The 27,470-nt window shown below is 36.4% G+C and overlaps 1 protein-coding gene across 1 annotated transcript; it reads right to left on the reverse strand.

Annotated features, from left to right (window-relative positions):
- Positions 1–935: 935 nt before the first annotated feature.
- LOC145323293 (SET domain-containing protein SmydA-8-like) lies at positions 936–26,043 on the reverse strand. Its single transcript, XM_080165722.1, has 19 exons — positions 25,957–26,043; positions 24,729–24,829; positions 23,890–23,975; positions 23,357–23,448; positions 21,839–21,881; positions 20,867–20,931; positions 20,589–20,633; positions 20,248–20,296; positions 19,436–19,548; positions 18,931–19,000; positions 18,058–18,128; positions 13,934–14,049; positions 13,140–13,250; positions 11,550–11,651; positions 11,174–11,243; positions 10,349–10,451; positions 9,404–9,494; positions 8,927–9,025; positions 936–1,368 (listed from the first exon to the last, which is right to left on the reverse strand). The coding sequence occupies exons 1-19, from the start codon at positions 26,029–26,031 to the stop codon at positions 1,320–1,322; spliced, it is 1,551 nt and encodes a 516-aa protein (XP_080021848.1). The 5' UTR covers positions 26,032–26,043; the 3' UTR covers positions 936–1,319.
- Positions 26,044–27,470: the final 1,427 nt, after the last annotated feature.

The following is a 27,470-nucleotide window of genomic DNA, read 5'->3' on the forward strand; positions in this document are numbered from 1 at the left end:
TTGCTTTTATTTATGATTATTTATTCCTATCTGTGTAGCTATTGTTTGTTGTATATAACTTTAGTAATCCTTAGACCTTCAATAAAGGAACAACTGAATAGATGCTGTTTGTTATTTAGTGATTGTTAGAGAAGCGTAGCTTCTCTATAGTAAAGGTGTCCACGTCTGTTCACACTGCCGTAGTCATTTTGAACTCTGGTGTCTGCCATTTACCCTAGGCGGATACCACATAAATACTAAATAGATGATTTCTGTTTTTATATGGCTTGGCTTATAAACATCTTATATAAGTGGGCGGAGCTCATAAACATCCTTGATCGTGGGTGGTCCCTTTTAAACAACCTTATTCATTTGTTTTTTAGAAATGATACACAAAGATTTTAATTAATGAGTACACAACAAGGTTGATAATATCCATAAGTAGAGAAGCACAAAAAGCAATGATGGAAACGGACAAAGTGAGTTATAGAGTTCAGTAGTTAAAAAAACAAGGATGACAACAACATTGAGATAAATTTGTTGCAAAACTGCCAAATACATGATACTGTTTAAGGATATAGTTACATTTTTGGACTTTATTATAGAGAAGCTTTGCTTATAACATTGTACCTTGTTGTATTAGGAATCAGTATTCAAAAAAGCAGAAGATGGATAATAAAAACATACTACAGTTTATTGTCAAAAAGTAAAAAATCAGCATGTTTTAAATGGACGTAAGGACCTGATGGTAACGATTATAGAATGGCTACGCTTAAAAAAACGTACCTAATTGTTATAGGAATCATCAATCAAAGTTTAAAATCGATGGTACAATTATAACCTAGTTAGATAAATGAAGAGAGCTAACTTTCCCTGAGAGCAGAACATTATAAATAATAGAAAATCACAAAAACCTTATATAAAATCAATATAAATGTGCTTAATACAAAACCTTATTTGATAGATATAAATATATTTTGTAAAAGCAAATGTAACAATTAACAAAAAAATGTGGATATAAAAAAGCTAACATAGCTAATAATTCAATCTAACATAAATATTAGGAAAACTAATAGGTGATCATCCAAAGCCGCAAAGAAATAATTTTCAAAATTAATCTATTACTAGATCATAAAATTTAAATTCAAATCGATCACCAACAAAAAATTTAAATACTAAATAATAAATACATACAAAGAAACAAATAAAACTAAATTTGGGAATACAGATATGAGAAAATGATTGATTGATAAATTATCAAATTTTGTCTTTAGAAGCTTTTGGATTTTGGCAGAAATTAGAGAGTGAATTAGTTGAGCTGCAATTCTTTCTTGATGAGTTTACATGCTCTTTACTTGTTCAATGTATTGACGGAGCTGTTCTTTATTTCTGAAAAATATAAACATATTCTTATAAAACTTTGTCTTATCTTATAGTATAAGATAAGGGGGGGGGGGTAGTCGACCCCACTATTTTAATTTTAGTTTTAAAAAGAAATTTTTTTTTGGGGGGGGTATTTTTCATTTTTGGGGGGGTTTGGGGTGTCCCACCCCCCAAGAAAATAGTTATAAACCTTCCCGGGAACTATGAGAATCTACCCTGCAAAGGAGAACCCGATCGGTTCAGCGGTTAGCGAGATCAAACAAACAGACAAACACACAAACAAACAGACAGACAGACATCGTTCTACTTTGTATTATAGATAAAGATTTAAGATGTATTGTGGTATCCGCCTAGGATAAATGGCAGACACCAGAGTTCAAATGACTACGGCAGTGTGAACAGACGTGGACACCTATACTATAGAGAAGCTACGCTTCTCTAACAATCACTAAATAATAAACAGAGCTTTTCAGTTGTTCCTTTATTGAAGGTCTAAGGATTACTAAAGTTGTACAACATAATATAAATACATATGGATTAGGAATAAAGATAGTTAAAGGTAAATCATACAAGTAAAACATAGATAGTTGCAATGGTTAGGTGGATGGCTATCCCTGTCCGGGGGAGGCAGGATAGCCCATGGAACAGCACAATAGGTAGATAAGCATAGAGGGGTTGAGTGGTAGGTCTGGGTACTAAAAAGGGAAGGTTTGATGATTACTGTGACAACAACAGTCTGTGTGGGGGTGATTCTATCAGGTGAGGGAAGGCTTAGATCCTTTATCCTCAGGGCTGAGGTGGTGCTGATAACTTGGTGGTTGAAGGGGAAGGTTCCGGTGCTTAAGAAGGGAGAGGGAGGGGTAACACCCCTCCCTCCATTTGCAGGACAACTGAGAGATGAAATCAATACCGTTATCTGACATATTTTCAGGTGGCTTTACAATTGTAGAATAACAGGATTTAGCTGGGTGCGTAGCATCACTATAATGTCTTGGTTTCTGCATGGCCCAGAGTTGCCGCATACCACAACTCTCCCCTCGGAAGGCTGGGAGGGGTTGTCTGCACCGCCAGACTTCCGACAGTGGTTGCGGCCTTCAGTTTGTTGTCCTTGTGGAATGGGTCCGCCAGGATACCAGCTGCTGAACGGTGGTAGACTCCAGCCCCCCCCCAGGTCGAACGGAATCTGCTATATCTGCTGGAGTAGCTGGTCCTGTTGGATGTTCTGGCCGTTGGATGTGTACCACTGAGGCCACCCTGGCAACCTCCAGGGGTGGCACAGCGCATGAGGGGGCTTGGACCAATAGCCGCCTGGTATACACCTCTTCAGGTTTCTCTACTGGGCTGGTGGTCTCCATCGTGTTGGTCACCTTGCGGCTGGCAGGCTGGCTACTGGATGCAGGCGCAGCTTCTTTGCCCTCGGGGCTGGTCAGGTTCATTCGGCTTCCAGGGTCTCTGTCAACGCAGGCAGGTGGTGGTTGCCATACTGTAGGAACGTTGCCTCCCTCAGGCTCATCCTGGACATTGGCAGGGTGGTGCATGGCAGTCAGACCTGCAGGGTAGGGGAAGGTAACAGTCCATCCCCTGTGCCGGAGGCTGTCTTGGATCTGCAAGGGTGGCTCTGCTCTAGTTGGCTGGGGGACAGGCCCATCCACGGCCGCTGCTGCTGGTGGATTGGAGGCACAAGGCTCCTGATTTCCTCCCCTAGCCTGAAGGTGTCCAGGCACATCGTCTCCATCTTGGGTAGACATAATTGTTGGGGATCCTCTACTTCTATGGTTAGGCTCGGCACTTGGCGCATCTAGTTGAGTTACTCCCCAGGCAGCGGTCAAAGCTTCTTCAGTTTGGCTGGTAATGGCTGATATCCTGGTTTCTGGGGCAGATGCAGGGGGCGCAGGCAAGTTTGACCCAGCACAAACTTCCTGGTACACCAGTGCAATACAATTACCCTGGCTTGGTTGAGGGAGGTAGACAGCTGGACGCAGTTGAGGGTGAGGGACAGCTGGACTCTCCCTGCTGGCTGGAGGCTCTGGCTGACTGGGGGTGACGGGTGTCACCCCTTCCTCTGGGGCTGCGGGCTTGTTCCGGGGTCCAGGTATCTCGGTGGCGGCGACGGTTGTCGCCCCAGGCACCAGCGTGGGGGCGCTGGATAGCACCCCCCAGTCTTCACAGGGGTCCAGGTCTCTCGGTGGCGGCGACGGTTGTCGCCCCAGGCACCAGCGTGGGGCGCTGGATAGCACCCCCCAGTCTTCACAGGTGGCGGCGACGGTTGTCGCCCCAAACATCAGCTTGGTGGTGCAGGGAAGCACCTCTCGTTCCTTCCAGGTGGCGACGCCGGTTGGCGTCCCATACATCGACTCAGACTCGCTGGCTAGCGCCTCTTGCCTCTCCCGCTCGGCAGCCGCCAGGGCCTCCCCGTACACCGTCCCGGTGGCGCTGGGTAGCGCCCCTCGGCTCTCGCTGGGGGTGACAGGGGTTACCTCCTCCTTCGGGGGACGCGGTCTGACGGGTACCATCATGTTGATGCCGACCGGCAGAGGCCGCAGGACTTCTGGCTCCGCAATGTTGGTTGGCTGCACGAACACCGGTCCCAGGTGGTTGAGGCTGAGGTTCAGGCCAACCCGGTTGGGTTCAGCCGCTCCTCCCAGCACGTTGATCCTGGCCACTATGGTCCCAATCTGAGACACAGACTCCTGGGAAGCCGCGGCCCCAGCGGCGGCAGCTGGTTGGGGTGAAGGCTGGGCATCTCCCTCCAGGTAGACCTGGATGTCAGACTGGTTGTATGCAGGTTGTTGGGCTGTCTGGTGTTTCTTCATTGCCTGGTCCCAACCGGTTCTACACTTGGCGGCTGTGTGGCCGTTGAAGCGGCAGCGCTCCTTCGTCCAGCTGGGTCCCATCAGTCCGGCTTCCCCAGGGTGTATCAACCTGCCAGGTCTCTCCTCCTCCAGTTGGGGCACCAGCTGACAAACAGGGTCTCCCCTACTGGGGGTCAGGCAGTGCTGGGCTGCTTGTGGTGGCTCCTTGGTTACATTCAGCCTCCTCCCCATACACACAGGTCCCTTCCATCCAACAGCGGCTCTCCTCTCCTGGGTGGCGCGGCCAGCCTTGGCCTTAGCTTCTGCAGGTGCTTCTCCACATGAGGGATCCTGCCTCCGGTTACGCCAGGTAGTTGGTAGCAAAGGCCGTTGATGGTGCCAGTCGGAAGGGGGGCTATGATCTCTGGGGGGTATCTGTGGCCAGTGTGTGGACAGGTACCCACAGTTGAACCAGCAAGGCCCAGAAGATGCCATACTGATGGTAGCCTGAACTGTGTTCTGGACTGCCAGCAGGCTGTTGGTAGCCACCTGAGTTGGGCCAGAGTTGCCAGCTGGAATGCGTCCCTGCCAGGCTCCGTCAGCTGCGGGTGGGGAGCCCCTGCGGTGGTTCTGGTTTTGGCAGGGGGTGGCCTTCTTATTGACTTCCCTAGTTGGAGCTCTGCATCCTGGTGGGCCTCCATCTTCAGCAGCATGGGGGGACTTGGCTGGGTCATGTGCAGTGGTTCAACAGAGTAGAGGCATCTGGTCTTGGAGTGTGGGGGAACAGCCTCACTGCTGCTGGTCAACCCTGCTCCCTCCGTGCTGGGTAAAGCCTTCCACTGCAGCAGGTCACCATTCCCCATCCTTAGGCCGGTCCCCAGTCGTTCCATGCCTGGGGGCTCCCAGGGAGGCTTGGGTGGCGGCTCCCCCACCCCCAGGTACGCGTCGGGCATCTGGGTGAAGAGCCTATTCCCCTGGGACAGCTCCCCATCCTCCAGATTGGTGAGGCCAGCGCCAGGGAGGACCTTTCCACCCCAGAAACAGGTGGTACTGGCCCTAGGGCTGGGCCCCTTTGGAGTCTCAGTTCTGGTGGAAGTGTCCATCTTGGGGCTGGCCACTAAGTCTCTGAAGCTTGTCACCTTCTCATTAGGCTCAGTTGCATCGTTCAACACCCCCAGGAGGACACATACAGGTTCAACAATCCCCAGTCCAGTATCTCCATTTCTCGTGCGTTGAGCACCAACTGTACAGGAGCTGTGCAGCGGACATTCAGTCACCCTTCCAGACAAGGGCATCTCAGGGACCAGGGGTCTGTGACCTGGCATGTGTTTTATGTTCACTGTACTCAACACAGTAGGCCAAAGTAATAACAGAAGCAGCACCTTGTATGAAGAAGCAGAGAGTGGTGGGGTACAGATGTTGGTGGTTATGGTCCAAATGAAGACTTCTGTCCACCACAGTGCCAGCAGCATGCCTAGGCACACAGTTAATGCCCAATCAGGAATGTCTTCTATTGCCGCACGTCGGGCTAGGGGCTGACAATTTCTTATCTTGTAGATATAGGAGCAGAGTAGAGTAGCCGCGCCGCAAGGAGGTTCGAGCCGGCTCACCCCTATTATATATACTATAGCTGTGTAATTAGGGTGGTAGTCCACGTAGCCGTAGGCTCTGTCCTCCTGGCTCAAGAGTTTCTGTGGCTGGAGCGTCCCCATGATAAGTAGCAGGGGGTTGGTCTGTTGGTGCCAGCGTCTTGTTTAACTGTTGAGCCTGAGTTGTTCTCCTTTCCAGTATAGCTCTTGATTTCTGTGATAACCAGCGGGTCTTAGCTTAGAGATAAAAGGGAATATGTTAGGTATCCATAGATGTCTCTAGGAGCGTATCCGCTAGTAGATATATGGATATGTAGGCTATCTATATATATGGCTACACTCCCACATATATATATACGTGTATAGGAATATCCCCAGAGCTAGCTAGCTTTCCTCCTTGCTCCAAAAAATCACGCTTCCTCTGTATATAGTTCACAACTATGAGGGTCTATGGGCAAGGTACACACCACCACTGCCCAGTGTGGGGCATCAAGTCAGGCTATGTCCACAGGGTAGGCGTACTTTCGTTCAGTCTCCAGTGTTGTATGGTGAGGTTAGTATTCCTTACTTGCACCCATGATACAAAAAAACAACACTATTTATCACTTGGGTATTTATATATACATATATTTTTTTCACTAGCCACTCAGCTTTGAAGTAGGGTTGGCAGGGCTAGGAAGATGTTGAGGGTCTGAGCTGGTCTGAGGAACTGATTTAGTTTTCCTTATCACACTGTAGATAGGGAGGGAGGAGCTTGCAAGTTTTTCTTCTAAAAAAATATCTCTGTTGTATGCTATAGAGTGGCCCCTCTCCTGTGTGTGTGTGTGTGTGTGAAATCCCCTCTTCTTGCAACGCGCCTACGCGCCGTCAGAGTGTGCACACAGGTAAAATGCGCTTCTATCCCTCAATCTGCTTTCTCATTGGTTCGCTGGATCTCTCTTTTTTCCGTTGAATTTTTTTGTTGCGTCCTAAGCTCTGCGACCCGTAAATGGCGCTCTGTTCTCCCGGTCGCTATCTCCACACTGTGGGCGGACTTATTTAAGTGTGGGTAGGAGGGGAAGCGCGTGAGGGGACGGGGTAAAACCGTCCGTTCCCCCCCTATGGGGAGGGGGGTGTTACAGGTTTGAGGTAACTGTGTGGTGAAGTAATTGTGCCCCTTTCCTTAATCCTGGGCCTATTGTTATGTCACCTTGATTGTATTCTCTTCAATGGATGGTGGGCCCCTCCCTTTCCTCTGGGATAAGGGGTGTATTTGTTGTGCTGGAGGCTTGGGTGGTTAGATTGTTTATCAAGGCATTGTTATATTACATCTAGATTCTATTTTTGGCCTTATCACAATACATAACAGATTTGCTTACCAAGCCTGTTCTATTTTTAGTTTTATCACAATACACAACAAATTGTTTGCCAATCCTTGCTCATAAATCTATTGTTTAGCCATCACACTAGGGTGGTAATCCCTACAATGTGATATAATATCTGCTTTTCTAGATGGGTGGCTGCGCTGTAGCCTCTCAGGATACTTGGAGTTGACGTAGTTTCTTCTGCTTGGTACACTACACTCGTATGTTGGCTCGCAGCTCGCAGCTATTTGGCGTGTTTCAGCCTATCGGCGGCAGGGAATGTCCCGTCCTGCAGCGCCGTATATCCGAATCCGACTGTTGGCGGCAGGGAATGTCCCGTCCTGCGGCGCCGCTGGTTCGAATCCTTGGCTTGTTTCAGTCTATCGGCGGCAGGGAATGTCCCGTCCTGCAGCGCCGTGTATCCGAATCCGGCTGATGGCGGCAGGGAATGTCCCGTCCTGCTAGCGCCGCTGGTTCGAATCCTGCTATCTCTTGCAGTAAATGTTGGCCTATTTTCAGCCGTTTGCACTTAGTTGGCCTGTTTCAGCCAGTCCGCAGGCCTGTTTCAGCCCTTGAGCGCTCAATTCTCCGTTAGATGTCGGCGCTTCTCGCGGTTCTCCGTCAAGTTTCGCTGTTTCGCTTCCACAACTGCCGGATGCAGAGTTAGACCTTGCTATCCAGGGTGGGTAATTCAGGTTGCTTGTGTCAGTTTTGCCAGTTTCACTGCTGGGAGTACCTTAGCCTCAGCTGCGCGTCTGCTCTACACTTGTGGTTTGCCGTAATCTCACACAGCTGTCACCAAAAGTTGTGGTATCCGCCTAGGATAAATGGCAGACACCAGAGTTCAAATGACTACGGCAGTGTGAACAGACGTGGACACCTATACTATAGAGAAGCTACGCTTCTCTAACAATCACTAAATAATAAACAGAGCTTTTCAGTTGTTCCTTTATTGAAGGTCTAAGGATTACTAAAGTTGTACAACATAATATAAATACATATGGATTAGGAATAAAGATAGTTAAAGGTAAATCATACAAGTAAAACATAGATAGTTGCAATGGTTAGGTGGATGGCTATCCCTGTCCGGGGGAGGCAGGATAGCCCATGGAACAGCCCAATAGGTAGATAAGCATAGAGGGGTTGAGTGGTAGGTCTGGGTACTAAAAAGGGAAGGTTTGATGATTACTGTGACAACAACAGTCTGTGTGGGGGTGATTCTATCAGGTGAGGGAAGGCTTAGATCCTTTATCCTCAGGGCTGAGGTGGTGCTGATAACTTGGTGGTTGAAGGGGAAGGTTCCGGTGCTTAAGAAGGGAGAGGGAGGGGTAACACCCCTCCCTCCATTTGCAGGACAACTGAGAGATGAAATCAATACCGTTATCTGACATATTTTCAGGTGGCTTTACAATTGTAGAATAACAGGATTTAGCTGGGTGCGTAGCATCACTATAATGTCTTGGTTTCTGCATGGCCCAGAGTTGCCGCATACCACAGTATGTCTGTTTTTCTGTCCATCTTGCTTAAACGATTAAATAGTATTGATTACCATCTTTAGTAACAAAGCTACTATACAATTTACTTGGTCTTTTTTTGTGAACATTCCCAATATCAAAAAATATATTAAAATATTTGATCTGTCATTCATACTGCAAAAATATAAATATCAAATCATTCAAAGAACATATTGAAAAGGTTTTGTGATTTTCAAATAACTTTTCATATATTTTCCATTTTTTTTCTTCGCTACTTATGGATGTCGCTATCCTTGTTTAAAGGATTTAGGGGAGAAATTATGCTCCACTTAAACTCTGTAATTTATTGTTGTATGCTTTCTTACCCGCGAACATTAGCAGATATATGGGCATAGGGTGTTCCTGCTGGTTCCAGGCTCATTATTATGCCTGCTTCATCCAGGAATCTTTCTGCCTCCAACAACCTACAAAGATAGAATAATATAAAAATAAAGAAAGATAGATAGATAGGGTGTCTGGAAACCTTCCTGGTTTCATATAGATGGGTAGTTAGATGAGATAATACAAATAAATAGAAAAAGTAACCCAGAAGACTGCATGTTCATATTCATACGTGCCTTGTCCAGGAATCTTCCAGATAGATTGATAGTTAATAAGATATTTAGATAGATAGATTAAGAATAAACATAGAGACAAACAGATATGCATTTAACAATTATTTACATTATTTGTAATGAATTTACTGATAGATTTATAGTTTGAAAGATTTTTATATTTAATGATAAATGGATTCTTTTACAGTTATATAAAACTGAAGATAGATTTCAAAAAAGGAATATTACCTCATTAAAAGTTGGTTAGCATTATGCTTTCTTTCAAACTCCATATTAGCCAACATAACCACAGTTGAGTGTAATTCAAACAGTATCAAACCTAAATTTAGAAACCATTCAAATATGAGTTTGATAGGAGCTGATTAAATTTAAGAACAGTAAGAACATGACTATATATTTCTAGTTTATACTTCCCTCTTCCTAGATTTAGCCCTGGTTCTATAATATTAAGAACAGAACTATATAATTTTAGTTTATATTTAACTCTTCTTAGATTTAGCCCTGGTTCTACAATATTAAGAACATGACTATATAATTCTAGTTTATATTTACCTCTTCCTAGATTTAGCCCTGGTTCTACAATATTAAGAACATGACTAAATAATTCTAGTTTATATTTACCTCTTCCTAGATTTAGCCCTGGTTCTATAATATTAAGAACATGATTATATAATTCTAGTTTATATTTACCTCTTCCTAGATTTAGCCCTGGTTCTATAATATTAAGAACATGATTATATAATTCTAGTTTATATTTACCTCTTCCTAGATTTAGCCCTGGTTCTACAATATTAAGAACATGACTAAATAATTCTAGTTTATATTAACCTCTTCCTAGATTTAGCCCTGGTTCTACAATATTAAGAACATGAATATATAATTCTAGTTTATATTTACCTCTTCCTAGATTTAGCCCTGGTTCTATAATATTAAGAACATGACTATATAATTCTAGTTTATATTTACCTCTTCCTAGATTTAGCCCTGGTTCTATAATATTAAGAACATGACTATATAATTCTAGTTTATATTTACCTCTTCCTAGATTTAGCCCTGGTTCTATAATATTAAGAACATAACTATATAATTCTAGTTTATATTTACCTCTTCCTAGCTTTAGCCCTGGTTCTATAATATTAAGAACATGACTATATAATTCTAGTATATATTTACCTCTTCCTAGATTTAGCCCTGGTTCTACAATATTAAGAACAGCAAGAACATCACTGCACAGCTCTAGTTTATATTTATGATCACTCTCCTTTAAATCTTCTACCTAAACATATACAGTATTCATTACTAATTATTTTTGGGAAAATTGAGAGTATTTTTCTTCTTCTTTGGATTATATTGTTAGGGGAGCTTACAACAGCTAAATAGCGCAAAACATGCCCTAGACAGATATAGATATTAATCACAAACACAACTTACAATTTTTTAAGTATAGATAAGAAAATTTATAAGTAGATTAAACAAAATTAAAAGAAATTTTTCCCTAGTGACATAAATCATTAGAGACTTATCAAGAAAAACTTTTATTCACATGATTTACCTAAAAGCCATAGTTTTCTTCAAAATGAATCGTTATTTAGTTATATGAAAAGATTATTTACGTAGGAAGACTTTCATAAACAAAAGGGAAAACTAGTTCAAATGTAGAAGGTAAATACATACACAATAAAAATATATTTTTGTTTATGATAGAGGAGGAATAACCAGGGTATATAATACAATGTTAACTAATAACAAAAATAAAATAAAAAAAGGGGAGGAGGTTAGTTTTTCGTTTGTTTGTTTATTACTTTAGGCCTGGCCAGGTTAGGTTATATTGGGTTCTGAGTAGCCCCAAAGAATAAGGATACAGAAGTACAGGACCCCATGCATAGTTTAAAAATCCCTCCTTGTTTCAATTTCTATCAAAATTAAAGCAGGTGGAGGTGAGGGGGATTTCAGTCCGCAACAAGCACTATGTAGGAAAGCACCAAATATTTATTTTACCTGGAAACCTGGAAGTCTTCCATATCCAGAAATGATCATCTGCTTCAGCTCGCATAACAAACCATGATTTCTGAAACATAAAAGATATAAATATCAAAATGAAAATCTCATTCTGGAATCCTTACACTGTTATAATCTATACTAGCGGTTGCACGTTAGCATCTAGGGGCTCTGTAATTAAACTGCTATAAAAATAGCTTAAAAAATCCAAAGACTAAAATAAGAAAATGGAATAGCTAAAAACCATCAAGGGTCTTCTGTGAAGGTTACTAAAATATTTGTTAAAGAAAAACCGCTTCATAACAAACACGGATTAAATAGTAAATTAAATTACCTAAACAATTACATTATCATTTAAGTTTTTTAAAAATTTTACCTGTGTAGTTTAGTTTCATATTTGTTGAGCAACTTTTTCACATCATTCATGTTGTTGGGGTTCAATCCCATTGAATCTTTCTCAAAATCTTTAAGAGTTTTCCTAAATCATAATTATTGTATTAAAAGGTTAATTGAATTATGAAAACTTTAATATTTTTATCAAATAAGAACGGCTTTTGCTGTAGAGGCAAGTGAAATGTTTTCAAGGGGACTGACAAAAATATTATGGATTTTAGTTCAAAATCATATGGATAAATTATCAAATGCTTTGTTAAAGTCTAAAGTACAATAAAACACATGCAATTTTATATTATATTTTGAAGATAACAAAAAATTGAAGAATAGAAAACAGTAAAAGTGTCTGACTATGACGTCAGAAAAAATTAACAATTAACCAATGAGAGGCCGCTATATATTTTACCATTGTGAATACTGGCTTCTCATTGGTTAATTGTTAATTTTTTCTGACGTCATAGTCAGACACTTTTACTGTTTTCGAAAATAACAAAAAAAATTGTTTTGTTTCACAAAATGATCAGAAAAGATATTTTACTGTCCAACCACGTATTGTAGAGAAACTTGCTAATAAAAAAAATGAAATGTAAGGTTTTGTGACTTTTTAAAAATACTTCTATTTTTTGTGCAAACTTACAAAATAAAAATATTTTTCTTGCATGTTGTATAACTTGTTTTTTATTATGGCTTTCAGATAAAATTGAGAAGCCAACCTAGTGCTTAATTACCAACACCATACTCCTAATATTTAATATTTACTAATTTATATTCATTATTGATATTTTCTTGTATTTGAAAATGTTTTTAAAATAAGAAATAGAATATCTGGTAAATAGGGTGAGTGGTTTTATTCTAGTTGTCAAAACTACTATAGTGATTAAATCGTTATAGGAATCCTTTTGGTTAAATATATATATATATATATAAAAGAAATATTACGAAACTCAGCCACAAGATAATGGATGTTTTGTATTTTTTTTATACACACCCGCACACCGTTTTAAGCGGCATAAGAAGGCCTACAAATAATCTGAAATAGCCAAGATCCAATGATGCACAGGGAAAGCTTTACGGAAGAAAAAACGCGTAAACTATGTCTTTTCGCGCATTTCTCTGCACTGCGAAATAATTGTGCATTATTGATTTATGGCTATTCCAGATTATTTGTAGGCCTTTCATGCCGCTTAAAACGATGTGCGGGTATGATCTGTACATTCTGCCGTTTAGCAGCTACCAGCCTTTAAAATTAATAGATTTTTGGAAATATTCGTTACCAGGAATATTTTACCGTTAACTGCAGTTGATCCAATCTTAGTCTATATGTAGCACGATGTAATAACAATTATAATTTTAACACAATTATTTAGTATTAACAAACCCCTCTTCAGGGGCATGTAGAAGTAGGGTGTATCCACCCAACTGACAATAAAATTAAACCCCCCTTGATTTTGAGTGTCAAAACTTTGTGCTCGCTACTGCCCCACTTCTACATGATTAATGATCATAAAATATCAAATGCAAAATAATGTTTTTAAAAAAAATATAGTTTGTCAAATATAAAATTAATATTTACCTAATATGACTTGCTTCAACAATTTGATTACACTTATTACAAGACCAGTTCTCTCTCATATTCAGAGGCTCTACAGGAATCACAGCACCAGAACATCCAGAATTTGTACAGCTAAACAAATCAATAACTTATTTATGAAAAAAATTGTCGATTAGATAAAAATCATAAATAGAAATCTATCAAATTTTATAAATGATAGGGAAGTAAGACAAAGCCCAAAATACATACTTTTGCACCACGTCGTCTTCCTGTGACGTCATATTCTCCATCTCTTTTTTAGGGATTTTCTTTCCCACTTCTCCTCTCATCTCCCTCATTTTAAGACGACGTGGTGCAAAAGTTATGTATTTTGGGCTTCGTCGGAAGTACACAATTATAGGATTTATTTCTGTTTTGTTGGTCCACAGGCCTTCAAAACAGGGACTATTTCTAATATTATCATATTTTTTTGTAACCCATTATAATTTTAATTCAACAACCTTAGGTGGCAAAACAAGTTCATCAAAGTTTATGTCGCTGATTTCCCAATTTAGAATTTATTTACAAGTATGGCTTCGAAACCGATTAAGATCTGCTGGATTAGAACCGGTTCTGAGCAATGCTGAAAAATTATGATAACATCGTATTACAGACAATTTTTCTCGAATATTGTAATAAATATCATAAAAAATACCAGTTTTGTTAGTCCGGGCCTTCGGCCAGTGAGTATAACAAAATTGGTTTTTATATTATATATTTTCATTTTAATACCCGAAGAAAAGCTCTCTGAAATACGATACGATAAATAACTATACCTGTGTGCGGACACTAGACTGTTGAGCTCCATGGGATCCAAACACCTGGCACACCCACAGGTAAAGAATTTGTTCACATTCAGCTGTTCCTGGCGGATCCAGGTGGGATCCAAGGCCTGAAATTATCATGAAATCAGACTCGCGAATGGAGAATTCGAATTATGAAGAAACTTTATTCACAAAAAAAGTTTCAAAAAAGTCTTTCAATTCCGTCGGTTTTTTAGATCTAAGCATTCCCCCCCCCCCCCCGAAAAATAAATTTTAATCTATTTTGAATTAAGACTAAAATTTCCTAAAAATTGCGTAACGTTCAGTCAAGCCATTTACAAGATCTTTGTGGACACAAACTCTAACATATTTTCCAACTAATTTTATTTTTCAAAACTGAAAATAAAAATAGACACTACGATATATTGTAGAAACGAATTGCTTCTAAACATTTAAATATTCATTAGAGCATTATATGAGAAAGCGCAAACTTAAATTCTTTGCATATTTCTAAAGTTATACAGTATACAATTTAAATATTCTTAAATGTACTTTATAACACCTTAAAATCAAGGCAAGTTCGTCGTTTTTGACTATGACATTGAGCAATAAGTATAATCCAATTCGCTTTCGCTAATTAAACCAAATTTGAACAATACGAAAACGAGGATGGCTTGTCAACATTAATGAAAATGAAGCTCTGAAATCAAACGGTAGAACAAACGAACATGAATGCTTGTAGAGTGTCAAAACTTAATACGCAGAATATTAAGTCAAAGGTATAAATATTATTCTATATGAGCAACAACTTTTTAGATTTTTACCTTATGAAATATTTTCGACAGATTTTTTTTATAAAACGGCTTGCTTTATTGCATCAAGATCCATGAAAGATATATATGGGAAATAAACGTCTATAGTTGATCTCGAGTTTTCCAACCGTAGAGTATTTAATACTCATAGTGCTCTAATAGTCCTAATTAAAATCACATTGACCAAATGATAAGACCATTATTCTATTTGTTTTTGGAATTAATTAGGTTTTTCATTTCATTGTCTAAATACTTAATGTAAAGATTGTGTAAATACACATAAAAATATACACAATAAAAAATCTAAAAAATAAAATTAATCATTATTTTGTTAACTACGAGAAGCCGAAGGCCCTATCACCGTAAAAGTTGAAATACAACGTTGCTATTAATTCTTAGTTTCCTTTTACTTCTTGAAACACATTTCTTTTAATTTTCGTCATTTCTCATCTATTGAAACTTAAAGTTATCACCTACGTACGTTCAAACTCAAGAAAAATATTCTTTTCTGTTAAATTTGGTGATTATGTATAAATTTCTACGTTTTATCAAAGTGTAGTGGGACTTTTTTTTCTCAAAGAGATAGGAACATCTGAAATGTTGTATTTATCAAAATTATGAATAAATGCATAATTTGTCAATTCTTATCAAAAAGATATCTTACTGACTATCTTAGTATTATAACCATCATGCACAAAAAATCGAGTGTATCAAACCATAGACGTCCAAGGGGGGGGTAAAGGGGTGATTCCCCCCCCCCCAACGAATTTGGGGGTGCCGTAGGCACCCCAAAAATATTTCTTATTTTACCCCTCCCATTTAAAATTTACCCCTACCTTGGGGGTGCCGTAGACACCCCCAACCATTTAGAAGGGGGTATTTACCCCACCAAACAATTTTAGGGGGGGAAATACCCCCCCCCCCCCAAAAAAAAAATCCCTAACAATCCCCCCCAAGGAAATTTTACCCCCGGGGTAAACATTTTTTTTGGGGGGGGTTAAAAAAATTTGCGGCGAGCTTCGCGCGCAAATTTACTCCCCCCCCCCAATAGCAAATTACCCACCTTTTAAAAAATTTTTACTTACAATGACTTTAAGAAAAGTATAAAGTAAATGCACATTCCTGAGAGAGCATACCTTAAATTTCCATGTCACTTGGGAGGGCATTGTGTACAACAAATGTACATTTTTAAGAGCTACACAATGAATAGAAAATTTTTTGCACTCTTTTTTTATCAACTAGCGGCTTCGCCCCTAGCCTCTAGGGGCTTTGACCAAAGAGGTGATCCAAAAAAATTTTTGGCGAAATTCGTAAAAGGACCAAGGAAATCTTCAGCAAAAAAAAATGGGGGGGGATTTTTTTGTTTTTTGGGGGGTTGGGGGTGTCCCACCCCCACAGAAAATAGCCTAAAACCACCACAGGACCAGTAGGTATATTCCCTGAAGAGTAGAATCCAATCGGTTCGGTGGTTACCGAGATATTAAGGGACGGACAGCAGGACAGACAGACATACGGACGGACAGACATCATTCTACTTTGTATTATAGATAGGGTAGTAGTGAATAAACAATGAGTACATGCTTATTGATCATGTTTTTTTTAAGCCAGCTATCTTATTTATCAGTCTTTTAAAATCAAATTATTCGAATACATTGTTTCTTACAGACAAACGGACTTATTGAATTATAGATAAGTTTTGTTACTTAAAACCATATTCCCAAATTTAAATGCAAAAGGTAAAATGAGTTAATCTTACAATTTAGAAATGCGAAATTAACACAAAAATTCAGGAAAATATATAAAAAGTGCAGATTTTCCGTCTAGTTTCACGTCAAATCTGTCGTCCCCAATGGATATAGAATATAAGTGGATATTATGACAAGGGGAAAATTTAGGCTGCTTATAAAGACATCATTTATTAATCAGTTCGTTTATTCAGTAGGAGGAGAGGGGATGAGGTTAAGAGTGTTAATAGAGGGTAACGTTATTTCAGCCAGCTAAGGGCATCATTTTATCTCTACAGTAAAATCTGGTGAACAATCCATGTAATAATATATCGATTCTTCCCATTCACACGAATTTAAATATTTAGTGGAGAGTTTCGTAATACTTTCTAAAAATCGTTTCCCAACGTTCAGAATGGAACTAGGATTTCAACATCCATAAAGCGAAGATAAAAAATCGGAAGAATTAACACTTAATGAAGCTTTTTATGGTGCTTATAAAAATAACGTTAAACTGGCCTACTATTGGTCAATTAAAATGTATACTTGTCTGCAAAAGGTAATTCAGTCTCTGTATTTGCCTATCATATTCATTAGTCATTTGTATTTTATGACGTAATTTTTATAGGCACCATAAAGATTCCCCTTGATCAATATGTTTTACTTATAACATTGTGCCAAATTAGGATGCTACTCTATTTAAATTGTATCTTATTGTGACAAAAAAAAGCAAATCAATGTATAACAGTTTCGATTTTTAAATATATAACCAAGATAGGGGGAGGGGGGGAGGGGGAGGTGATGCTTTACTATTTCTCATACAATTTTCACTATCCAACAAACATAAAATCCCGAACCTACACTATTGTATTTTTTCAATTTCAACTATTGTTAGTCCTAGTTATGAGAGTTGTGAGAGTGATTTACCCTAAAAATAATGTAACCCTTGCGGCAACACGTCTGACATAGATTGATGGAAAGTATGTGACAAATTTCATGCATTGTTAGGCATAGTTTACTTCGACTTAAGATAATATTTGCTAGATTTTCTTTTTAATTTAAGAAATTACTTTCTCTTTTGTAGGAAGCAGAGCAGAAGTATTTTATTATATTTTATTGTTAATTAAAAAAGAATAGAAATGACATTATTTTTTAGACAACAAGACTATAAATTAGATTTAATAAGTCTTTCTGTATGCACCAACGGATCTCGCTAACCACTGAAACGATAAAGTTCTCAATGTAGCTTCATATTAGTCCTGGAAGGTTTATAACTATTTTAGGGGAGGGTACCACCACCTTCTGAAGAAAAATCGCCCATTGAAAAAAAGGACCTTATTTTTTTAAAAGCTTTTTTTTAAAACTGAAAGTAGAGGAGTAGTTCCTCCCCCTAAATATTAAGTGCATCAAGAGACCATATAGTACAAATTAGTTTAACAAGTTTAATTACCAACCAAACAATTTAATCTATAGACAAATACTTCAGGACATACAGACAGATGTAAGTCAGTTATTGATAAGCTGTGCTGTCTAAGTATAGCATTACCATTGTACAGATCCTGAAATTAAGTCTGGAAGACCAATTATAATATTTGAATACCTTGACATAGTTAAATTTGATGGGATGAGACTTCTTAATTGGAACACTGGCGGTTACAGTCATTAACCCAACTAAAATATACAGAACATTTTTATAATATAAAATATTTTAAATAAATGGGTTCGGTTGCCGCATTCTATTAGGAAATGCTAATCCTAGCCCGCCAGTGCTATGGCCTTTGCAACTTTTACATCAGATCTTAGTCACGTATTTTTAGAATTTAATCCAGCTGCAAGAACCCACAGCCTCAGCCATCCACAGCTGGGGCAGCTTAATTCTTCTCAATCGTAGCCGCATGGTTAGCCTTATGACATATTTTTCAACCTCAGCCGCATATAAAAGGCAGTAGCCGCAGTTGCAGCAGGGCCTTGAAATTTAATATTTAATATTTAGTTATTAAAAAAAAAAAAAAAAATACAAAAAGTGGTGGATAAGTAGTTATAATTCAACTGTTCTTGGAATTTGGAAAGTTATTTTTCTTGTTATAGTAAAGAAAGAATTACAATCAAATGGGATATAAGTCTAGTGTTTGTTAATGTTTAGAACCATATAGATCTGAAGAATTTAATAAGGTGTTCTATTATATTCTATGCAAGTGGAATTTTATTAGTTGTAGAATACCTACATTTTCGGAACATAATAGAATCAAAGTCAGAATAACCCAATGACCAAGAATTATGACTCGTAGAGTGCAATCAAAGGGTTGGTTTTCTGTTGGATGTTACTTAACCTAATAAACACCATTGGGTGTTAGAGTATTGCATCCCATTACAATCGGTTGATGCCCTAGGGTTCTCTAGATAATCACTTGAAATCAAAGAACCGCCCCAAATAGGTAATATGTAAAATAATAGCTATCAAGTAAATGTTTACCTGAGTCCATACTAACCCTAACATTTCCAATACAATCATGATTCATCATGGCCGGAATTCTGTATAAACCCTACAACAATATATAAGATTTACTGTTTAATCTTATATTAGGTGAAATCATATAAAAATTTGAATTTTTTTTTTTATAAAATTTTTTTGGCTAGTCTTTGGGTTTGGGTCAACTATGTCTTACATATTCCTTTAAATCTATGTATGGCTAATGCAACTCTAACTTTTTTGCTAGCCAAGGTGTTTTTGGATTTTGAGTGTTTTGTAAAATAAAAGCCAACAGACAACCAACTTTTTGATTTATAACTATTTTATCAAATAGTAAGCTGCTTTTTGTCTGTTATAATTTTGCTAACAACAAAACCTATAGGTTTCAATTTTTAAGTAATCTCCACATATGTCTCATCACACTAGGCTATATTTTTTGTCTCACAGAGATGCTATGGGCGCAACCGAACCGCTTGTAAAGTTAAAAAGTGAAAAGAAATATTATTACCACTAGAAGGTTTTGCGTTGAAACAACTTCAAATGCATTTGTGAGAATGATACCAATTATTCTTTCATAATCTTCTTCATTACTATCTGGAAGCGATAAACTCAGCAAAGGATCTAAAATAATCGATTTTTTATTACTCCGATCTTACACCAGAGCATTATGTAAAGTAAAACTTCAAGTTGGCTAAAATAAAGATCCTCTCTCCACCTACAACTACTTTACCCCTCTCATCCTACTGGATGAACGAATGGATAATTAAATGGCAGGAGAAATAGCAACCTAAATTGACTATTGGATCTAAGATGCAAAATTTTATTTTGAAAGCTAATCTTTCAAAGAATGGATGATGTTTATGTCTCTCTGTTCTTACTGGATCTAGAATTAATCCATGTTAGAATCGTTCTATTGTTTTCAAAACTACTATCAAGGGATAATAGCACCTTTATCTTTACAGCATCAGAATGCAAGTAGAAAGTGGACATTGGGCTGTTTAGTGTTTATTACACTACTTTCCAAAGTGTTATAACAACGTTTTATTTTTTGTTGGCTTAACAACTTTGGGGACTATTATTAGAATTTGATTGGTTGGTTCATAAAGTTGAGTGCCAAATGTTTTGACCACTTAATGTAATCCACAGAAGGGGTTATTCTGTGTATCATTTTGGGGGATATACATCAATAAATCCCCTTAGATTCCTGATGTTCGTCCGTATGTCTAATTCTAATAAATTTTCTTTATTATTAGCTTAAATTTAAAACTCTTAATAAATATACACATGCATGATTAATTTCAAGTAAAATTAAAACTTTACCTAATACATTTGATTTGTAATATGCCCATTTTTCTGTCTTTTTTATCTCCTAAACACATAAAACACATATGAAAGTTTGTTTGTTATTAGAAAAAAAATTTTTTTGTGTTATTTTTGTGATGGGTATGACTCATTTTTTAGGTTTAAAACATAAAAATAATATTTTAAGATCAAGTTTATATTTTCAAGTAGAATGGCTTTTATAACTAAATAAATAACCTATCCTAACAATCAAGTACAATTAAAATAATGTTTTAAAGTTAATTTTTACCATTCAAACCTTTTAAACCCATAAATTTACCTCCCTCAAAATAAAAAAAAGCTTGTACGTCCTTGCTTACCTCGCTATTAGATTCCAGTTCCAATAAAGACGTGTAAATCTCAGGCTAAAATCATTATAATGATGAATAACATTAAATAACAAAGATTTTTAGTAAAGCAGTTTAATGAACCAAGTGAAAGAATTCTTTTAATAGGTTAAGATCAGTTACATAATGATAGTGTACAATAAAATATAGAAATGTTTTTACTTAATTAGACTTAATTACTTATGTTCAATATCACTTTCACAAGATGCCGAAAATAAAGAATATGCGCAAAATAAAAGAAATAAAAATACCTTAGAATATTTGAGGGCAAGAATTCTGAGAGGCAAAACACATGTAATTGGGACATCCTTCCCTTCTAAAATATTTAATGCATTTTTTTTCATTTTCCCGTAATATTCAAGTGGACTACTAAATTCAACCCCTCAAAAAACTGAAGTTGTTGGTGGCAATCTTAAGCAATGAGTTTCTTCTAAACCAAAGTGAAGTTAACGCAATCTTAAAATTACTAAAAAAACATATGTAATATATATGTATTTTTGGGGGAAAGGATCTTATTTCTAAACTCGCAAAGTATTTTTGTTTCCAATCTTGTTTTTATAAAACCCAAAAAATCTACCAGCTACCAAAGGTAAAACTTTTATTACAGGCTCAAGAATAAGATAGTGATTAATATATCATCCATTGTCCTAGCCCTTAATATGTGTGATTTGTCTCATTGGTGTCTGTAAAGTGTTAAAATCGGAATTAATGCTCGTCCTAAAGCTTTCATAGATCTAATTCAAAAGATAATTTTTGCACACATTTTTGCAAGCAATATAAATAAAATTAATGAACCCTTATCATGGAAAACTTAATTATGTTCATAAAAAATCAACAACTTTGCAAATCATCCTTTTTTGGAGGAAACAAATAAACAAAATTAAAGAAACTGACAGTAATGTAAGAGAAAGAGTAAGGTTTAAGAGATGAGACTTCGTAAAAAAGTCAATTGGTCAAAAGATAAATCAAATAGAAGGACACTTAGAAGTTCTTGTTCTCTATTTTTAAAAAATCTAATTTTTCAGGAGTTTTTTTAATTGTGTCACAAGTAACAAAATTCAACTGAAAACAATAATTATACACATTTTACAAATCTTTAGGCTTAAATATGCACTGTTGTTCTAAGATAAATTTTTACCTTTCACTTGAAATTAATTTGATGTTATATTTTAACAGACAACCAGTACTCAATATCCTGTATGCATCTATATATAATTTTATACCTGGCAGATTTGACTTGTATTTATGAACTAAAGCACACTCCATCTAAAACAAATTTTAAACAAATCAAATTATTTTTTAAAAGGAATATTTCATTTGTAGTATTTATTTAAAGTTTTTACTTGTATTGTATTGATAATAATTACAGCATGATATTATATTTAATTTTTCATCAACAATTCATGTTAAGTATATATTTTGTAAATATGGACAATATATTTAATTTTCGCGGGTGCAAAATCTCTGGCTGTTATTTTGTTTGTTTGAAAATCTTGAGCTTCAGCATTGTTTTTGTTGCAAAATATTGACGATATTTTGCAAGTGTTTGTATCAAGGAGTAAGGTGATTAAGGACTGTAAATCAGGTACCCAAAGTTTTATTCATTAGCTTTTAAACTTTGGGTACCTTTATTAAATCTTGGTTGGTTGGTTTTAATCCAGCAATTTTAAACCTTCAACTAATAATTTCATTTACAGAAAGGGTAATTTTCAATTTTTCGGAAATAGTTCCTTTCGTAACATCGCCCCATAAGTGGCAATTCGTCGTATTTTTAAAATGGCTTTTTATAGGTTATTTTAGGTTAGGTTATATTGGGTTAGGTGATTGCCCCACAGGGTTAGGTAATTGGCCCTGTAGGATTAGAGCCCCCCGCAGGGGCTAGAAATAGGAGAAAAGCTACTGTGAAAAACACGAAGAATCGCTCCACAAGGTGCGATGTTACGAAAAGGACTATACCTAATTTGTCTTATCCCTTAAATTCCCTGGTATGTATGTCATCAATTGTTTTTAGGTAAGTAATTGATTATATCTGACTTTCCAAAAACACATAACATGTTCTACAAATAGCAACGTTTATCTTTTAATAAGTGTGTGCGATTGTCTTATCTTATTGCTTTTAAAAACAATAATGAAACCAACAGGACATTTGCAAGCTAAAGCTAAAGCCACGGCCACACTCATCTAGGCAGCTTAAACAAAGCTGCAGTCACAGACGCAACGAACCAAGTGTTTTTGAGATAGAACCAGCCACTAAAGGTGCCACTGGCAACTCAACTGATGAAACAAAAAAAACTTCTTTACTAATCACAAAATATGTTTTGTTTCAGTAAAACCTTACAGACTTGTAGGTTACGTTTAGGTTACACTTTTGATATCTAGTGGAATATACTAGCTGTACATTTAGCTGAACACACAGGTAGCTTACACTTTTGATACCTAATGGAATGTACTAGCAGTGCATTTAGCTAAACATACAGGAAGATTACACTTTTGATACCTGATGGAATGTACTAGCAGTACATTATGCTGAAAACACAGGCAGGTTACACTTTTGATACCTAATGAAATGTACTAGCAGTACATTTAGCAGAACACATAGGTAGGTTACACTTTTGAAACCTGGTGAAACGTACTAGCAGTACATTTAGCTGAACACACAGGCAGGTTACCCTATTAATACCTGATGGAAAGTACTAGCTGTACATTTAGCTGAACACACAGGCAGGTTACACTATTGATACCTGATGGAATGTACTTGCAGTACATTTAGCTGAACACACAGGCAGGTTACACTTTTGACAACACAACAACTTTTTGTTTCCAGCATGACAACCTAAATATAAAATATGCAACTATTGTTTACTAGTAGTTTGTGAACATTTATCTTATGAAAGTCTGTTGATACTTTTTAAGATAAGATAAAAAGCCATGACACTAGAAAGTCCTATGTCCCATATGTTCCTAAAATATAAAATTTACTAAATGCTTTTGTATTTATTTTAAGTTGATTTTTAAAAATCATATGATATAAATTAAAATGTTCCTGGTAAGGAAAATCTAAAAAAATCTATGAACTTTTAAGGCTTCTGGCTGTCAAATGGCTTACGTAACTGCACTAGATCCAAAAAATTTAATATAAGTATAGTGTTGTTTTTAAGGCTCTGAGAAAAATCTTTGAAAGTATTTATATAACAAGCAAGTGTAAAAAAAAAAGATATTTTTCAAAGCCTTAATTTTTATGGTTTCTTTCTCAGTTGAAAAAAATATAATTTACCCAAGCAACATGGCTGTGGTTGAAAAAGTCTTGGTCCAATAATGTCAGGTTTCATTACCATCAACTTCTCGCCAGCTTTTATATCTCTACATTTAAACAAAATTAAGAGATAAATTGCAAGAAAAAAGCATATTATTTTGTTTATTTGACAACTAGGTATAATTTAAAAATATTTTTTCCAGTAAGCTTCGAAACCGATTAATGTCCCCTGGATTTGAACAGGTTCTCAGCCATACTGAAAAAATCATGTATAGCATCGTATTACAAACAACTTTCCACGATTACTAGAATAAAACTCATAAAATCAATATCAGTTTTGTTAGCCCGGGCCTTCGACACCTTGGGGCTAACAAAACTGGTTTTAATACTATTATTTTTTATTTTATCTGCGGAAAGCTGTCTTTAATATGATGCGAAAAATAACTATTCTCAGATATGACATTCATTACTTACAAATCATTCTTTAAAAATCTTTTGTTTGTTCTGTAATAAATTATGTGTTTTAAACTAAGAAGTCATTGTTTAATTTAGTCTTACAATTATGGAAAAGATAAAATGTTTTTAGAACAATTAGTTGGAACACTTGAAGGTTTAAAACATTAAATATTTAAGTTTAACCCTGAAAGAATGGGCAAGAACCGACATGTTTCTCCTTTACAGTGTAAGGAAAGTTTATAAATAGTCTGAAAGAAGAAACAACGACCCTCCCAAGAGAAATCGCCCCAAGAAAAAAAATTCAACACTCAAAAATTCTAACCATATTTTATAATATAGCACTAATACCACTCTCCCCCACCTCTAGTACCTTTAGGGGCGCAGTCGCTATGTTTTATATATACCTGCTTGCAACAGCATGATTTCCATGTTCCTCTGCAGTATTCACAATCTTATAATTCTTACACGAGCCCTTGTGTTGCTTCCAGTCCTTTTTCTGACATTCCTATAATAAAAATAAAAATACATTCCTTCAAATTATTAATCAAGTTGTAACTCATCAAAAAATATAGTTATAAGAAGTAACACATTTTATATCAGATTTATGTTAAAATGAAACGTACAAAAAAAAGTAATTTCAATTTTTGACGAAACTCAATCTGTCCCACTTTTGAGCAAGACGATTCCTATATGACGTCATATAAAGGGAAAATAAAAAGGGAAGGGGGGGGGAAGAAAATCTCTTTAAAAGAGATGGGAGAAAAGGGAATCGTCTTGCTCAAAAGTGGGACAGATTGGGCTTCGTCCAATTTTTTTTCAAAATTATTTTTAAAAAAACTTTTATATAATGGTTAAAAGTCTGAAATGTTTAACTTTTTCTTAATAGTCTTTAATTTTCACTTATATTGATTATATTACATTACATCTTACTGTTCTAAGGTAAAAAGGCCGACAGAGAAAAAATTTTAACTAACTCAAAAATATATTTATTTTTAAATTTAAGGCGTAGCTTTTTTACTACAAATATTCCCTTGCAAAATTGTTATTAACTTTTTATGTCAATCATTGAGAGTTTTAATTTGGGTTAAATGCATGATTGACATTACAGGGTGAGTTTCATATTTGTTTTTATAGTGTGCAAGTTACTCAATATTGTATATACTATATAAGTTAAAAACTAAACAATATTGACCAAGTTCTATACCAAAGGATTTCATTCTAACAAAATAGAAATTTATTCATTTTTATTGTATGATAGACTGATTTATTTTCCAGTGTTCTTTCTAAGTATCATTAAGTATTTGTCTTAAATATACAGTTTGACTTTACAATAGCGTTCGATACACAAGAATTAAAAAGATACAGAAATGAATAAAATGTTTCTCCTTTCTGTCTAATATAAAGATACCCCGCCCTTATGAATATACCCTATCTACGTCCTGACCATATAGGAACATATTGACCAATATCTGATGACTATATCAGCAACCTAAATTGACTACAAAAATTCCCCCATTACAATATCCTTTATTCTATATCCATTGATACATATATAGGATCAGAGAAATCGAATACGTTACAGACGAACGGACAAACGAACCTAATTTGCTTTGCCTATATAAATTGCCTTACTTTTCCACAATACTGAACACTGCCACACCCTCCACATGGTGTGGAATTATTATTATTACAAACTGTACATGTCATTTTATCACCTTTACCTCTGAAAATAAAACAAAATCACAACATCAATAAAAGAGAAACTATCTAGTACTCGACAGTTTATTCTTTTAGCAATTTCACAATTTTCGGGCAACTTAAATTTTCGTTCAGTGCAGGTTTAATGCTATAGAAATGTATAATTCCAAAGAAATAATAAAAACTAAAAATATTTTCTTCATTAACTTAGGGGGTTTGACCTTCATCTACTCCTGGGGTTGACTCCTAGAGGCTAGATGCAAAGCCATTGGCAAAAACACATAATTCAAACAAGACAGTAACGTTTTGTCCTGCAGAACCTCATCATTAATAAAGTAAATTTTTAATAAATTCAGTAACACGTTTGCACAATATTTCATTAACTAAATAACTAGAATATTATTTTAAACAGAAAGCCTTTAATACAAGCTAAACAAGCTAGGTAGGATAAATTAAAATGAAAAGGCCTTTCTTTCCTTTATGCTCGGAATTTTGTTTACATGTGCAATGCTTAGCCCGTTTCAAAGTTTTTTTTGTCATTTATATAACTAGGTAGCCTTACCTAACCCTCATAATGCAGCACAAACAAGTAAAATATTACCACACCCTTCCATGATTTCAATTTTATTTTTAGAAAATGGACAACAAGGAAAAACAGGAGGGTTAGATTTAGATTTCTTTCTAATTTCATGATTTTACTAGAGGCTGCAACCTTAGTATCTTGAGGCTGCACTCCAAGTATCTAAGGCCTAGGCAAGGGTCAAGGAAAGCAAAAAATAGCCTAAAACCATCCAACAACTTAAATCTAAAAAATAATTAGCCCAAAACAATCCTGAGACCTATGTAAAGTACCCATTAAATGTAGTACTTAATCAGTAAAGCTTTAGCTAGAGACAAAAAAAAATAATACTGTCATATATTTATGTTGTGATGTCATATTTAAGTTTGCAGACCATATGTTAATTGTTACTCTTAATTGCTCTTTAATTGCTCTCAGAAAGAATAAAGAGAAAATATATTTAAGTCAGTTGATATTGAGAGTCCTAACACAGAACATTATCTGGTTTGGGTTCGAGTCTTTATTAAGACCAATACAGCTATTTACAGACATCCTACTACTTTAGATAGTTTGCATAGGCAGATATTCTACCCCTTCAAAGTGCATAGTTAATTAATACGTTGTATTAATTAAACAGACAGTCATCCTGTTGTTTGGTGTCCTGATATACAGACAGACATCCTGCTACTTCAGAACTATCCAGCTTTGAATAATCAGTAGTTTTGACTTATTAACATATTTAATCATTTCTAAATATAGTATCAATATATAATCTTATTTACTCAAAAAACTGCATTTAATCCAATATAATAAATATTTGAAAATCTGTTTGCATTTTGAATTGAACATTAAGTCTACTCTATCATTAGCTTATGCTGTTTGTCTATAT

The sequence above is a fragment of the Acartia tonsa genome, chromosome 6, assembly GCF_053477335.1.
Source record: "Acartia tonsa isolate MP-2025a chromosome 6, ASM5347733v1, whole genome shotgun sequence".
Lineage (NCBI taxonomy): Eukaryota > Metazoa > Arthropoda > Copepoda > Calanoida > Acartiidae > Acartia > Acartia tonsa.